Source organism: Pagrus major, chromosome 4, assembly GCF_040436345.1.
Source record: "Pagrus major chromosome 4, Pma_NU_1.0".
Lineage (NCBI taxonomy): Eukaryota > Metazoa > Chordata > Actinopteri > Spariformes > Sparidae > Pagrus > Pagrus major.
The window spans coordinates 29,346,273-29,363,308 of record NC_133218.1 but is presented as its reverse complement, the minus strand read 5'-3'; the positions used below and the strand labels follow the sequence as shown (position 1 = coordinate 29,363,308).

General features: G+C 40.9%; 1 protein-coding gene across 1 annotated transcript in view; it reads left to right on the top strand.

The window, feature by feature from the left end:
- ush2a (Usher syndrome 2A (autosomal recessive, mild)) overlaps nt 1-17,036 on the top strand; it is a 196,771-nt gene that overhangs the window by 11,006 nt on the left and 168,729 nt on the right. The window contains exons 5-9 of the mRNA XM_073463862.1: nt 8,260-8,395; nt 11,529-11,592; nt 12,399-12,500; nt 12,608-12,797; nt 14,275-14,489. Of these exons, the coding sequence (XP_073319963.1) occupies nt 8,260-8,395; nt 11,529-11,592; nt 12,399-12,500; nt 12,608-12,797; nt 14,275-14,489 (707 nt within the window). The remainder of the gene's footprint in view (nt 1-8,259; nt 8,396-11,528; nt 11,593-12,398; nt 12,501-12,607; nt 12,798-14,274; nt 14,490-17,036) is intronic.

Sequence of the window (17,036 nt, the reverse complement as noted above, 5' to 3'; positions counted from 1 at the left end):
TGGTGGGGTTTGAGATTTTCTCTCTTTAAATTCATTTATTTATTTAACATCAGTGTTTCATGCCAGTGTGCAGTCTGGCCCGAATGATAGTGAGAGCAAGGCACTAACACGGCCAGGGTTAGGGGTTTCATTCCCACTGGAGCTGTGAGATATGAGTGCTAAAAATGTACGTAGCAAGGGGGCTGCAAGGTGCTTTAAATAAAAGGACACTATTAAGAGCAAAAGGAGCTCAAAAAATATATAAGATGCTCAACAATGGATATTAAACTAATGTTCCTGCCTGGTGGTAAAGTTCTGCTAAATTCTTTTTTGAAAATAACCAAACTTGAACCTGACCAGAGGCGCAAACAGCATGACCCAAACCCAACTAAAACCTGATTCTTTGTCAGGAACCATATTTCTGCATGTCTCTCTCCTCTTACTGTGTGATACTGTATGTGCTTCTCCTTCATCTTACGGTTTCATGCAAGTCTCTGTTTGGTTAAATGGGACGTCTCTTTGCTTTCTGCTCGGAAAGAAAAAGTCTTCGAGACTTATGGTCTTTATTAAAAGGTTGGTGTGTCACCTTATATATGTCCCTTCTCTCTCTTTTTCTCTCTTTATCTTTTGTCTCTGCTTTTTTTCTTGAAGATGATTTTCTCTTTCTCCCTGTCCCTCTCTCTCTGCCTCATCTATCTCTCATTCCCTCCCCCCCTCTCATTGTCTCTCCCCCTCCACCTTCTTTGTCCTTCCCTCTTTCCCTTTCATTTTCCTTACACACTCTCTCTCTCTCCCTCTCTCCCTCTCCATCTCCCTGGGGACAATTTTCTTTTCTTAAATAAACTGTCATAGCTAGTGTTAAAATATGGGCCTTACATGGGGTGAGCGCGGCGAGGCAAAGGCATGGGGCCCTGGGCTGGTATAAAACATGGATAATATGCTGTGAGAGGTAATTGTATCTTTTAGCGCCGAGATGAGTAGAACAAATGTGTCTCCTCTCCATCGTCTCTCCCTCTCTCTTTATTCCTTTTCCTCCTCTCCTCCTCTTGCTATCACTTCCTTGACACACTGCAGCCGTGCTAATATGATAGAGAGAATATTGGCTGTACATCAGAGCTGCTCACAGTTCATAGTGGGTAAGGGCAAGTATATAAGGAGGAGAGAGGACTAAAGAGAGTGGGAGAGGCTTGGAGGGTGAATAACAAGGAGAGGGAGAGAGATAACCGGAGAGAGGAAGTGAGAGAAAGAGAGAGGAAAAGGTGACAATATGCCTGGAGATGCAAAAGTGAAGAGCAGGGGATGCATAAAGTCACATTACACTTTATGATTTCACTTTGGTTCACACGTGGAGGACAGGAACATCATCTTAAACCTGCAGTGTGCAAATTTTGTCTCCCCCTTCTGGTAGTGAGAGTAATTACACAACGCTGTCGCCGTGAATATGATGCCATAGGCTCCGCCGTTCTCCTAATCTTTACTGGTTGATGTAAAAAACTAAAGAGATTTACTAAAGTAAAAAAGATCCACTGTAGGACAGCACTGGAGTGTTACGGTTTACCTGTGCAACAAGTACATACGTGTATGAAGGGGCATTACCAGCAGGGGGCGAAAATGACAGTTGCAAATGACGAGCGTAGTATAAAGAGCCAGAAATTCTGCATCTGGACAGGGTTTGGGTCGGTTATTTGAAGCATAATTATGATGTTTTTCTAAACCTAATGAAGTAGTTATGATTGTTTAAAGGAGGTATTATGTCAAGCCAGATCGTGAACCTAACCAGGTAGTTTTGTTGCCCTTTTTAAAAATTGTTTAACTGCATGCTGCATGTTTGTAATTGCTAACTTGACCACTGAATGAGACCATGAGGCTAAACACGATGGTGACATGGTGGAGGTGTGTTGTTTTAATACATACACACATACACTTGTATGCGGGTTGAAGACGATCTTAGTCAACGACATTCATTAACTTTGTCTGTCTTCATACAGTTCTCTCTTTCCTTCACTTCCCCCTCGTCTTCTTCCCATTTCAATCTGTATACAATGTGTTGTTGCATTTCTTTAATTTGGCATTTAATAGTTAAGATAGATGGGAAATATCTCTCTGTCATGCTTTACCATGAATACTGCTTTTCTTCTACGAGCACCACTGTGTTTCTCTTATTAACCAAACTCTTCCCTCTATCCTCCGTCCATCATGTCTCTCTAACTTTCACTTTTTCTTTCTCTTTCTCTTCCCTCTTTCCTTTCTCACTCTTTTTTTGACTCTCCCTCCAATGACAGCTTCGCCGGCTGTGGAATGAGGTGTGTTATCAGTGAGTGGCATGTCAGTCACAGGGCAACACATTCGGAGGAGTTTGGTGAGACTGGGATGCGTGGGGGCAGAGACGGGGAGTCGAGGATTAGAGGAGGTTAAAAGGAGAAGAAGAGATAGGTGAAGAAGAGCAGACAAGCATGAGAGGAGCGACAAGAGAAGGGAGGGCCTGGAAAAAGAAAACAAAAGATGGTTGAGCAAAGTTCAAGAGAGGAGGGTGGAGATGTGGGGATGAAAAGAAGAGATGGAAGATTTACTCCAGTAGGAGCTGGGACTGAGAATGTAGGGTTCTGGAGGAGAAGAATATGGTCGAGAGGCTGATGAAAAGTTTAATAAAGTTAATTTTATTGATGTAGCCCAAATTTTACAATGTTGTCTCAGAGGGCTTTACAATCTGCACAACATAACACGGTCTTTCTCCACTTTTGATAAGGAAAAAGTCAACATAACAAGACTTTAGCGGGACAAAAATGGGAATAATTTTAGGAAAAGCAGCAGAGGAGGGATCCTTCTTTCATGATGGACAGGCATGCAGTAGGTGCTGTAAGGACCTACTTACCTGTTAGTAAACCGAAAAGTGGGTGACGGATGGAAGTGTCCAACAAGAGAGTAAAAGAGGGGGATAAAAGATGTGAGGTAGCATTCGTATGGATGATGGAAATCCTTATATATATATCTGATTTATGTGATGAATTGAAATAATCGTTTTGAGTACATTTAAGCTGTAGTAAACAAAGATAGACGGATTGAGAGGTATTTCAAACAACTACTGTGTGCTCCAGACTGCTCTGTTGCACTTGTACCACCCCTCCCTTAATTGTTTTGCTCTAGTTTTTCTTGTAGTTACTGTAGGTGTAAAGTACATGTACAGAAATATATCTTACTGTGGTTTTATATTCAGTTATGTACATCAGTTACTACATTTGAGATTTTATACAAATGTATTCATGGTCTAGCACTAAAGCTTGGATACATTTCTGTGTGTATTCCCTTGTTGCACCTTCTTAAATTACCATATAAATGCTATATCAAGTGCATGACAGTACTTGATGTAATTGACGACAGTTGTTTAAATTGAGAACAGTGGGAGGTTGTGCTTATTCTGCCATTTGGAGGAGAACTGCCAATGTAAGAATTAGACGTTAACTGCTTAAATATATTGTGTCGATAAAATGGAGCTGATCAGAAGGAGGTGAAAATATGGTTAAGTGGGGGAAATGGTATCCTCTATAAGAAAGGTCAAACAGGGACAGCACAGTGTGTATCAGCTGGTGTACACATACACATAAACATATATAACATTAAGCTCCTGCATAGAGCGTTGCAATGCTTTAGCTCTCATAACAGACAGCAGTAAAATATGTATCTAGAATTGGTTTCCAGTATTAGTCATCTTTAAGGTCCCTCTCATCGACTTTGACCTCAACTGTCAAGATAGCCCTTCTCCACATATAAATAAAATGTTATTTTTTAAGTCTGACACTGTCTGCAGCATGTCAGATGTTTGGATAACGCCCGCCTCACCTATTAATGCGAATTATTCAGGTACATTTCTGAGTGTCATGGTTAACCTCTCTCTGGACAATGATTAATTGGAAAGTCTGCAGCTGCAGTATGACAGCTGTCCGTCTGAAATGGCAACCAAACATGAGTTTCATGTCTATTTGAAAGGTTTACGTTTGCTTACATTGTATTGATTACATTGAGAGTTTAATATTCAAATGACACAGACCTGCATTTTGTATTTTTGATTTTTCATCAATGAAGTCATAATAATAGTATTGTAAAATACAGAAGTTGCCAAAATGACATTTTTTTTAAAAAATACGAGGACATTTTGCTGGCTAAATTATATATCGTGTCTTCAGTGTGGTAAAGGGCAGCTCACCGAGCGATTGGATCAAGTTCATGGAAAATGACCCAGGTCATCAGGAAGTGTTGCTACTGCCCACAGACACCTAATTCCTCTCCTTACCTATCCTTGTGCTTAGCTGATAGCTATCTACCTCTATTATGTGCAAACTGTACCACATTTTACCTCTGCAAAAAGAAAAGGTCGATTAAGCAGGTGAAACAAATTTGTCAGTGCTTTTTCAAAGAAATAAGGTTTTAATCCGCAAGATACAGACAGCTGTTCATTTAGTTTAATGCTGGTTACAAAAGTAAAAGTTCTATGTTTTATATATATATATTAATATATTATCATTATTATGTTGTAGAGTTATTACTGATCATTTTTTTTCATGTTGGCTGGGACAGCAAACTTTGGCTGATATTTATTTGTATTTTCTCTCCCACCTCTTACTTTCGTGGCCCACAGCTACAAAGTGAGCTTAGAAGAAACACTGCTGTCCACACTGTGTACTGAGCCATGGCTTGGCAGGAGTGTGAAAATCGAGAAGAGCTTTAGTCAAAATGCCAGTCTACAGATCACTAAAAGCTTTCCCACTCAGGGTTTCCCTGGGCTTTTAGAGAGGCTTAGGTGGTAACATTGCCAGCGGGGTGGGTTTTGCACAGGGAAAGGGTGCTTGAAACTCCCTAAGAGCACAGAAACCTTTAGGAACACAATTGAAATAAATTGTTTGATAAGGAAAGGATGATAATGAAAAAGAAGAAAAGACATACAATACACTAAGCTGCATTTAATTTGTAGTCAAGTAGAACACCTGTAGCACTTCATTTAGGTGATGTTACATGGACAGTTTTGCAGCCCGTACCTGTTAATTTGGTCCTGGAACAGCAAATGTCATAAAATAACAGCTAAAATTGACTTAATATGACGTAATGTGGAAAAAAATGTAATGTATAAATGATGTCAGTGCCTGTTGAGTTAATGAGTCGTGGCTTTGCTGGAATGTTGCAGGAGAGAACAGTAGGCAACCAGGCCAGCTACTAATGGAGCCATGAATGGTGGCAGGGACCACAGGTGGTGCAAAGGTTAGATTTAATATCCAAGCTGGCCGAGGATTGAACCCCACCAAAGCCATCGCTCCTTCTAGTTTCAGCTTTAGTCCTCGTGTGACAGAGTTTGAGTTTGCAGGAAGGAGCAAAACAGCAGGAAATTATAAATACCATGACAATGATGAAACGTTAAAGGTGTAAAAAATTAGCCAGTTGTCGAATTAATACACCGAACAAGTAGGGGGCAAGCGTAACCACTAACTTCTGCTAACTGTAGCTGCCATTAGCTTATTAGCTCAGTTAGCTGTGCAGATAGTGGGAGCTCGGAGCACTGGGTGAGCGTTGTTGTTTATACTGCTAGCACAAAAGCTTTGGACCGTGACCGGGCCAGGAACTAGCTGGTGAGCATGCTTACTTCAGTAGCTATCTCTGCAACATTACATAGACATCATAACATCAAAACTGTTATTTCTTCACTTTCAGTTGATCATTTTGGTAATTTTTGAATGTTTTCGACTGACATTCTCACATATTGTACCTTTTAAAGGAAGATTTAATTATCTAATTATCCCAATTATTGGGCTTCTTGAATTAAATACACTGATGTAAGTAAGTAAGAAAGGAAAGTTTATTTAGTACAGCACTTTTCACTGAGTAGGGTCACAAAGTGCGTCACAGGAGTAAAAATTGTTGAAAATTAGCCCATAAAACAGTAAAAAAGAAACCATTTGATTAAATATAAGCAACAACAGACCTTTGAAAAACACACAAAATTACAAAAACATTCATTGGCACTGAAATAACAGACAGATGCCAAAGTGTACAATAACTTAATTGTAGCTCAGTGTATACCTGCAAATTCATTCAAGATGGTACTTTAAAGGGCTTTAGTTAAAATCCTCTGTATAAAGGGATAGTTTAAAGTAGTCATTTCCTTTCCTCTGGACTTAGTGGACACAGTCCAAATGAGACGAGTTATCAACACTAAAGAATTCTCCAACTCTTTCTCCTCTTTTTTTCTTCCGTTCTCAAAGAGCTCTGAAGTTACACTGGCTAAAAGAGACAAAGAGAGGTAGAGGAAAGGAGGTAAAAATACAGATGGATGGGGAAAGGGAAAAATGGAGCGAAAGTGTTTGTGAAAGCTAACAAAGGGGAGTTGGCTGTGTTTCAAAAGGGCGCGTGGCGGCTAAGGAGGATGAAGCGCTTCAAGATTCATTTACATCAGGCCTGACAACTGCCTCACATCTCCCCAAGAGCCACACAGCTCTGGCTTAGAGATTCCTAAAGAGGGCCCTTCTTCTAGCTCCCTCTCTTACACCCGCTCTCTGACTTTTCTTTTTCTCCCTCCTGTCTCTTTTTTTCCCTCTCCTTTTTTTTTTCACTCTTATTCTCTCCTGCGCTCTCTCTTCTGCTCTCATGCGCTTGCCAGTCTTCAATCAGCCATCATGAAAGTGTCTGTCTGGGCGTCTTAACTATCCTCTGAGAGGCAGACACTTGTCTGGGCCTGCCTTCATCCCCTAAAGGCGTTTTTTGACTTGGACTTATTTCCCTCCTCACACCTTTTCAACTTCCCTAAAGAGCTGACAACAAGTGAGAGCGACAGGGCAAGATAAACATGAGGGAAAGAGACAGGAAGGGAGATGAGAGGGGGAAGTTGTCGACTGAAAGGGAAGAGAAAGTAAAGATAGTTATGAAAAATATGGGGGGAGGAGAGAGAGAGAGAGCGGGAGCAATTGAAAATGAGGTGAGGGAACTCAAAAACAGAAAAAAGGTGAAGGAATCCAATGACCTCGTGGGGAGGAGAAAGGACAAAGCAAGGAGGACCAGAGCAGGAGAGAGACGGGAAAGATGAAGAAGGAGAGGGGGACTGTGGTAAGACAGGGAGAGTCACGTTTATCAGTGGTCCCACAGTGTGTTTCCCTAACACAGGATTTAGAGATGGGGTAAAGGCAGAGAGTAGGACAGGGCACATTAAAGTTTTTTTTGGAGGGGGAGAGCCCCGCTTATGGAAGTATCTTCTTTTTGCCCGGGTTTGATGTGAAAGGGAGCTTCTCCTGCTTTGACGGTGTTGTCTGCTGTGCAGTTTTTAATATTCATGCAGCAGATCGGGAAAGAGAGGAAAGGAGCGGAGAGGAGGTTTTTGGTCAAACAGAAAGCTAATTTGCGGCTGAGGCAGTTTAGCCTGAGGCTCTTTCTGCTACTGGGGAAATGAGCTGGAAGATTAGCCGTATGTATAATTCACACACACATGGTCACACTCAAACACACGTACACACATGCATAGATATGCAAAAACACGCAATGTGTGCATACACTTTTGTAGATAGATGACGCACACACAGAGCAGCTGCCACTCTCTCCGAGACGTTGTGTTACATCAGTAACCTGCTGCTTGGCCTTTACTGCAGCATCTGCCTCTCAGGCCGCTCCCTTACATGTACGCAAGTTCCGCTGTGGTGCTCGGAGACTGTTAATGGTGTCCAGTGATGCTTCATGTAAATGTTGTTTTATTTATTGATCATCTTTGTACTTTTTTCCTCCCAAAACCTGGTATGCAGTTTACATTGAAGTTTTTTCTAGACAAAACAAATCTCTCTCTGCGTCTACTCAGGCCATCCTCACCCTAATCCAGTGGTTCTCAAACCTTTTTTGGCATGCTGCCTTTAGAAGAAAAACTTCACGTCCCCCATTCCCATGAATTTGTATCAATCATTTACAATAATTGGGGTAGCAACTAATAAAAAAAGGATCCAAGTTGAATTTACTGAAGCAAAAGTCAGCATCAGCAAGCATAGATCATTTACATTCAACTTCGTTTCACTCCATATTTTCCCTCTGCTCATCCACACTCCCCCTGCAGTGCCTCTGTGCACCCTCAGGGGTGCCCGACCCTCAGTTTGAGAACCAATGCCCTAATCAAAGGTTGAAGCTGCTCTAAAAGGGAAACAAAGGGATGTATTGTTTATTGGGATTTATTTTGATTGTTGTTTATTTATTCCAACAGAAAATCAAGATTATTCATGCTGGTCAGCACAGACTTACATCTCACTCTGACTAATTTTCCAGGTCCATGACAGACGTGTGAGTCTATTCCTGGATGGGCTCGAGGAGGATGGGACACCGTTTGACACTCAGCCCCTGACCGGCAGGCTGTCTGACATCAACGAGGACGGTGCCATGTGGGTGGGACTCAGCTCCAACGGTAAATATGGCTGGTTTTTAAAGCTCTTTTTATATTTTGACTGAAAATGTTTACACTCTTGCCCTACACTCTTCTGTCTGTTCTTTTCCAGGAAATGGAGAAAAATTACCTCTTAGTTTATCTTGTCTGTATATCTAAATATGGCGTCAATGACCACTCCACCTTTATTCTCCTCCCAGCCTTTATCCCCCCTTCAACTACACATCTGTGATTGATTGGTGGTGCCTGGAAGCCGTCTCAGAGTCAATAGGAGAGAAATTGAGAGAAAAATGATATCCGTTCATCTACAGGGTGATAAACGAGTGTTTTTCTTCTCGTTTATCAGGCATTGATCCCTAGTTCACGGCAGGTAGCATCTGATCAGCTGAAGATCACATCAGTGGTGGTGATCAATACAAGTGATTGGCTTGCGGGAGAGTGTGTGTGTATGTGTGCGTGTGGTTGTTGAACCTGGGGGTTGTGTCTGGAATTCTGATCAGTGGATTGATTATGTGAATGCTGATCAGATGTATTGATTAACAACAATGTCTGTTTTTGGAGGGGACCCTGCTCACTGAAAACTGTGTGTTTGTACAGCGTAGAAGTTGTCTTGAGCAGAGATTTAACTGCCGACCACATTGTAAAAGTAGTCGATTGGGATAGTCGGTTGTATCAAAGGTGGTGCTATAATTGTTGTGAATCAGCTGCTTATAACAGATCATTAGTAACTCCGGTAACTCTGGTTAGTAACTTTGGTGTAGTGGTGTTGTTGAGTTTTTTCAAATCAATTCAGTGGTCAATAGTTGTATTTTATTCTATTATTTTAGTCAATTTTCTGTCCCCAAAGTTAGTGCTGACAACAGTCATTCAATAATGCATCTACAAAACAAGCCACGGTTAATTTCGACAGCAGATCAGATTTAAATATTGCGGGGAGTAATCTGAGTTGTTGTGCCAACTTGAGGAAGTGTTCCCATGATTTTTCCCCAATCAGAAATTATTTTTTTCCAGCACCATGTGAATGCACTTATTTACCACAGTTGCTATTCCCACCAGTAATCATGGGTGGTACCAAATTCACCAAGACTGAGATCTAAAAGGTTGCAAGCATAGGTAATATAAACACTATATATATGTGGACCAGAAATAGATGATTGTTCACAGAATGCTTTCTTTTCTCTCGTGATTTTGCTTCAGAAGGAGCTGCGTCCAAACTCAGTTGGTGCATGTAGAGAATCTCCTCACACCATGACATGACCTCACATCACCTGTATTTCTTGAACCATCCCCCCCACATCCCCAGTGTTTAACATAAGCTAGTACCAGTGGTTGCAACTTTAAGGAAAAAATAGTAAAATCTTCTTGTATATTGAGAGTGACAGGACCACTGAAGGACAGAAAGAAAAAAACAAGAAAAAATGGACACGTAACTCTTAGTCGCCTGTATTAACTGCAACACAAAAACTGAGAGCAACGGATGAGAGAAAGTGAAACACAGAGAGAGAAGACAGAGACCTACACAGAGAAGAGAGAATTAAGGCTTATACCTTGCATCATCCCAGTAACAATAGGGAGAGTGCTTTTCAGAGGAAGGCATAATCCCATTTCCACACGCTAAAGAAATCCTGAGCCAAAGCCTTAGGCTGCACAACCACACACTGTTCGAACACACTTACATCCCATAACACTCTCTCACTCTCTCTCTGTTTTACACACACATACATCCCCCCAACACACACATGCTCACATTGTAGTTGGGCCAAACATGGCAAAGCCTCTCTCAAATGCAAATACACACACATTCATGCATGCACACACACTTACACACTCTCTTTCTCTAAAGTAAGGATGTTTTTTGGGAGTAGACACAGTAAAGCCTCCAAAACACACACGCGTGCACGCACACACACACACACACAGACACACACAGACAAAGCTCGGCATGGCAGGGGTTCAGTCGATGCTTAGAGACGTTTATCTGTCTTCTAAGAGTTGTTGTCAAACTAGACAGAAGTTTGTTGGACACTAAAAGACTCCAGCTCTCTCTGGACCAGCATCAACATCTGTGTGGGTCTCTTATGTTCTATCCAACATTGTCACAAATGTATGGTTGTGTTGGGGCCTTGACTGTGTTCATTTATGTGTTTGATGGTGTTTCTTGTGTGCAGTCCAGTATGAACATGTCTGTCTGGATGGTGTGCCCATATGTTTGAGATACTCCAGTGTATGTTTGCTTGATAAAGAGAGTTTGGTATCTTGGCATATTTGATATATGTTGTCAAACATCTTTGCATTTCCCTCTTTGCACATCCTCTCTTCTCAACATCAGCCAGCTTTATCAGAGCCCTCACTTCCTGTTTTAAGCAGGAGATTCATTGCAAATTGATTTATTGTTTGTTTCATTTTTGAAGACAAATTCCTGAAATGTGTGTCCCAGTCTCTCAAGTGTTTCAGTTTTACTTTCTCTTATATGAAAATAAATTCTTTGGGTATAGAAGTGTATAGAAGTGTTGGATAAGACAAATATTTTGAAGACTTCACTTCGTTCTCCAGAAACTTCTGATGAGCCGTTTTCTCAATTTATTGATAGACCGAACGATTAATCAATGACTCCAAAAGGATTTGGCAGTTTAATCTATAATGAAAATTATGTTATTTTCAGCACAAAGTCCTGATGAATTCTTGTCCAGGCTTTAGAAAAATAAGATTTTGTCCAGAAGAGACAGTGGTTTTGGATAAAGGACCATCTACAGACAAGAATCAGTGCAGTTAAAAGGAGGAAACACACTAATGAGTGAAACCTATGAAGCACAGTTATATTTATCCTCAGCAAAAATGATTAAGGCAGTAGTAATAACCTGTTACCTTAGACAGACCTGTTTTGGTCAGGCCTCAAACCAAACTAATGACTTTGTCCTTTATAAGCCTTGCTGCTCTCTAGTGGAAGCAAATGTAGACTGTAGCTGATCCGGTTCAGCTTTATTTCATGAACTTGGCCATTATAAGCAGCTGTGGGCAAGCCTCACACAGCTGGTATCAAGAAACTGATAAGATAATCTACTAAATACTGTGAAATCCTCTCACTCACTGCCTTCAGTACAAACCCATTAACGCCTTCTTTATGCTCTTTTCTCCTCTCTTTTCATCTCTCCAGGGTCTAATCAGTTCATTGGGCGGATGCAGGACTTTAGATTTTATCCTGCCACTCTGACCAACAGGTGAGTTGGATAGAGTAAGACGGAGAGAGAGGGGGAGGAATCAAAAAATGACGACAGGAAATGATTGTTTGCACAAAAAAAATGTTAGAAGGAAGGGAGCCGTGATTGACACAGAAAAAGGAGGGGAAGTGATAGCTACAGATAGATTTAATAAAGGGAGGAAAGGATACAAATGAGGACAAATAGACATGAAGATGCCTTATGGATTAAACCAACGAGGAAGAAGAGGAGCGAGCAGCATGGTGTGATAAAGGGAAAGATGGTTAGAAGAAAGAAGGGGAAGGCTAATCGTTGCATCTTAAGATCCATACTGCTTCCAGAGGATTTTCCCTGAGAATTCAATACAAGGCAATTAGTGTTTTGCTTACCAGTGATGTACTGCACACAGTGAGGACTTGGAGCTTACAAGTTCCTCTCATCAAGATTGGGGTAAGACAAAGTGAAAGATTGAGTTTTCAAATTATGCCTTTGATTTTCCACTTTGTGCTAAATGTTCAGTCAAAGGCCCATCAGCAGGTGCCTTCAGAGTTTATCTCAAAATTCAAGTTGTTACAAAAGGCTTGTTTGTGTTCGTCCCCATGAACTATGCATAACTTGAATTTTATTAATCATGGTATTAAATGTGTTATTTTATTATTTTGGATATAAAACATAGTTGTAGTGTAGTTTGGGTCAAATTAACTGTTAAATACAAGTTGCCATACAATTGTAAGCTAGTCCCCTCCTCATCCTTGTTAAAATGCACAGGATTATATTTTGCTTCAGTGTTAAAGTTAAATATCGTCTGCTGTTTCTTGTTTTAACAGGGAAATAGTGGAGGTGTACTCAGGGATCCTGCCTGAGCTGCATGTCCAGTCAGAGTGTCGCTGTCCTCCCAGTCACCCCAGAGTACACCCTTTAGTTGAGAGGTAAAGTATCACAACCTCTTGTATTTCTATTTCTATTAATATTTTTGTATTGTACATTTTTATTTAATGTAATAGTCTGTATGCCTAAAAACGTTTACTGTTGACAGATACTGCATCCCCAGTGGCGTGGAGGACACCACAAATGACAGAGTCTTAAGACTCAACCTTAATGCCCATCCACACAGTTATATCAATGATCAGGACATGGGCACCACTTGGCTTTCTAGGATCATGACTCCACAAGAACTTGATGAAGGAGTCACTATTACTGTGGATTTGGCCAATGGACAATACCAGGTAATACATCACAATAATACACACATATTATTCTACAATAATGATAGACAAACAGATGGATGGGTAATGACATGGACAAATTAAATATGTTAACTAGTGTTTAAGTTTTTTTTTTTAATTGTAATGGTGATTGGAGACCATTTTTATACACTATGCAGGCTGATGAACACACGCTCAGTCCCTGTTTGACCCATGCAGACTGGCTGGATTATTCATAGTTGTTGCTATTCGTGCAGGTTTGCAGCTTTTACTGCATAAACATAAATAAATTAAACCTTCTTCACGTCACTGATTCTTTGATTGTTTGGTCAACTTATTTGAAAATGAAGAAACAACATGTTAAAGTATGTGTGAGATGTAAAGTAGCAGAATGTTTGTTTTGGACGGCTAGACGTTGAAGTCAATGATAATTCTATAGTTATTCTATAGTTATTACAGTTTACCCTTTCCATCCTTTTATGTCATCGCTTAGGAGCATGAGATCTGCATGAAACCGTTTAGACAGTGTTGGATAACATGCGTCGACCCAGTCAGATTGTCAGCAAATGTGGGTCATTTTAGGTCATTGTATCAACTAAATCGACAATCAACTATAGTAAATTCTGTCTTTGTGGAGTGTACAGTTGAAATGCTACAATACAAACACTGTTTAGTATCTGTCTGCTTGCACCTGTGTGTGTGCACTGGACAGTAGTTTCATCCTCTTTCTAAGCACTGCAGTGAGAGAGAGAGAGAGAGAGAGAGAGAGAGAGAGAGAGATTGGTGGATTTGGGCGTAGTCGACACTTGGGCTGTCAAAAGACTCGTCCCTCTTCTCTCTGAAGTGTGTATGTGAGTGTGGGCAGGATTTTGGTAGCTGTCCTGACGTGGTAGCTCAACTCAAGTCCCCAGATAAAAGACACTTTCTGAAGTTGGGGTGTATGTGTGTGTTGGTGTGTGCATGTGTGTGGGTTTGCGCAGTGGTGGTGGCTTAATGCGCTCCCTGCTGTGTAACCCAGTGTCCCAGCCCACACTGTAGTGGGGCAGATAACACTTAACACACATACCCACACCTACACACAGACAGGCTCATGGTTTATGTGTTATAGGAACCCACTTGCGTTTGTGTAAATATGTGTCTATGTGTTGTGTGAAGGCTGTCTGTTTTCAACCAAATACCTTAATTATCATCTCAGGTTATGTATACATGAAGACGAGTAATGACTAATGAGCAAAACGTCATTTTACCATTCGATCAAAACTGCTTAACCCCGATCATGAAGATGTGATTTTTTTGTCATTTGTCATGTCTAAACAATAGCTGCTCTCACTATGGCCTTGAAAATTACAATAGAGGTGAATAGATATGTCTGACACAGTGTCAACAGCACCTGAACATTTAAAGCCGCACCGTGGTCGGATTTATTGCCTGTTGTGGATATTTTACATTGTGCAGCTGAGCCATGAGTCATGCTAACCTGTACCCCTTTCCACTCCAGGTATTCTATGTTATAGTTCAGTTTGGTGGCCTCTTGCCTGAGTCAGTTCTGATCCAAAGACGGAGGCGTGACCTCACAGAACCTGACAGTGACTCCACCTCAAAACAGCCCTGGCTGGACTGGCAGTACATGGCCAGAAACTGCAGTGTGTTTGAGATGCAGAACGGCGGGCCTTTACTGAGACCAGACTCAGTCAACTGTCTGCAGCTGCCCCGGTAGGTACCATTTGTGAACGTGTGGAAAATAGTCAGTATTATCGACCCTACTAAAGTAGTGTGTTCCCAGCACTTCATTTGTTTGTATGTAGTTTAGTTTTTGTATTTTGTATTTCCTTCGTTCTTGGATTTGCCCATTACCTGCCTTGGTGTCTTGCATACAAGACAAGTAGTCTCTTCTGCATGACAAAGTCCCCATCCATAGGGCACAAGGGATCACTGAATGGTTTGATTAGTATAAAATTGATGTGAATCAAATGCTATGGCCTTTGCAGTCACCAGATCTCAACCTAACTGAACAAATATTGGAAATTTTGGACCAACGTAGACAGTGCTCTACACCACCATCGTTATCAAAGCACCAAGTGAGGAAATATCTTTTTAAAGAATGGTGTTGATCTCTCCAGCAGAGCTCCAGAGACTTGTAGAATCAATGACAATGGGCATTTGAGCTGTTTTGGCAGCGTGTGGTGGCCCAACCCCTTACTAAGACACTTACTATGTTAGTTTTTCCTTTAATTTGTCATCTCAGGATGCTCACTACTGTTGTGAAATTTGAATGTGTCATCAGTCAGATAAAAAATAAATATGTCTCTGGCCACAGACTGATCGTCCCATTTAAAACTGCTTTGATACCTCTATATGTGGAAAAGCTGAAAATAAACTCCTCGGGCAGTCTGATGTTCTGTTCGGGGCATCCTCCCCAGAGCAGAACCACATGTTCTTGCTGTACGCTATTGGGTGGCAGGCCTCTAAGGCAGAGGAGATTACACAGAAATTACTGGCAAGACTGAATAAAGAAGTATATGAACACACACACAAACAAATGCAAGTGTTTGTGTGTGATAGTGCATGTACTAACACGCACAAAACACAAGTAAACAGAAATCAAAGGAAATTAGACACATACCCATTCCACACAGTCAACACACACACACACACACAACCTGGCACTCTCACAGTGACTTGGTTTATAAAGCTAACCACCAACAGCGCTGCCTTGGCAAATGACCGGTAACAGGCTCTCGATTGGCACTAGAAAGAGAACCGGACTTGGAACATAGTCTTAACATACACACCCAATCTCACACACTAAATGTTGGCATAGCTGCTTGTATCAAGGCCCTGGTTGGCACCAGATAGAACAGGTATGAGTAGATCACAGATCATGTAGTCATTGCTTATTTTTCACATGACTGACAAATTATATCACATACAACCTTTCCTGGCACAGTTATACATATTAGTTAAATTGGCATGAGAGCAATTGAAGCTCACACTGGCAACACACTCTGTGACATTAGTGGTTGATAATTATATCAAAAAGAGCACTGTCTTTGATCTTGCAAGATTTATGTGTTTTATCGCGCAAGATTTATTTAATCCCGCCTGAGACATTGCCTCCTCAGAGCCCACTGGAGTGTCTGGCAAGATAAATTTAAGCATGCCTCAGTCATTTCAGGTGTTTTCATGCCAGTCAGTTAGAGCACCATTCAAGGAGTGCTGTTAGTGATCATTTTGCAACTCGTCTACATGTAGATAAACAAGTGAAACAGGTATTTTTGTGAGATGAAAAGGACAGTAGAAGGCAAGTGAGAGCTGGAACACAAATTAATTTAGATGCAGTTTGATCTTTGGCTAAAAATTTAAATAGTTCTCACTCATATTGTTTGGCTTCTGGCTGAACTGCTTCAAATAAGTTACGTAGATCTTTTACAATCCAGCCGGGAACAACCTGGTTTAAAAGAATTTAAAATTGCAACTTTTCAGTCAACTTTTCAGTTCAAACTGCAGGGTTTTCCCTCGGAAATTAATTGGAGGAAGCGTTAAGTGCCTGAATGAATGTTTACTGTCACCTTTTCTATCAGTATTGAACCAATATACTAAACACTTACACATAGACACACAGGACCCAGTGTTAAAATAGCCTTATGAGGACACGGTTCCACAAACAGTATGTGGGATAGTACGACACTGCTTATTGTGTGCCAAAAGCTAAACCAACATAAACACACACACACACACACACACACACCTGCACAAGAGAAGTGGCCTGAAGTCTTTCAGCATTACCTGAAAATAAAGACGGAAGCTGTTGGAGGGACAGAAAGGTTGAAAGAGAGTGAAGAAACATGTACCAGCAGAGTAATCGTAGTTTTGGTCATTACTGTGGTACTTCTTCTGCTCTGCTCTATTATTTGCTTTAGTTTGATGGATATTGGACTTTTGAGGCAGATACTAATATTAATATCTGTCGATCAGTGCGTCATCATTTTCTTACATTAACACATAATATAAATAACTGTCATACAGATCCTGTATCCCGATATATTGTGACCAACATATGTGCTAATTGGGACATTTTATGATTGAACAATCGACTTGTAAGTGCTCTCTAGTAGGCCTGCATTATATGATGAATATGCCCTGTTCAATATGCCAATGATGATATGATCTAAAAAATAAATAAGCAAATCCTGAAGTGCCCATGTTAGCTCTTCGCTCCTTCCTCAGCCATTGTGCTCGCTAACCTCGCAGTCACCACCA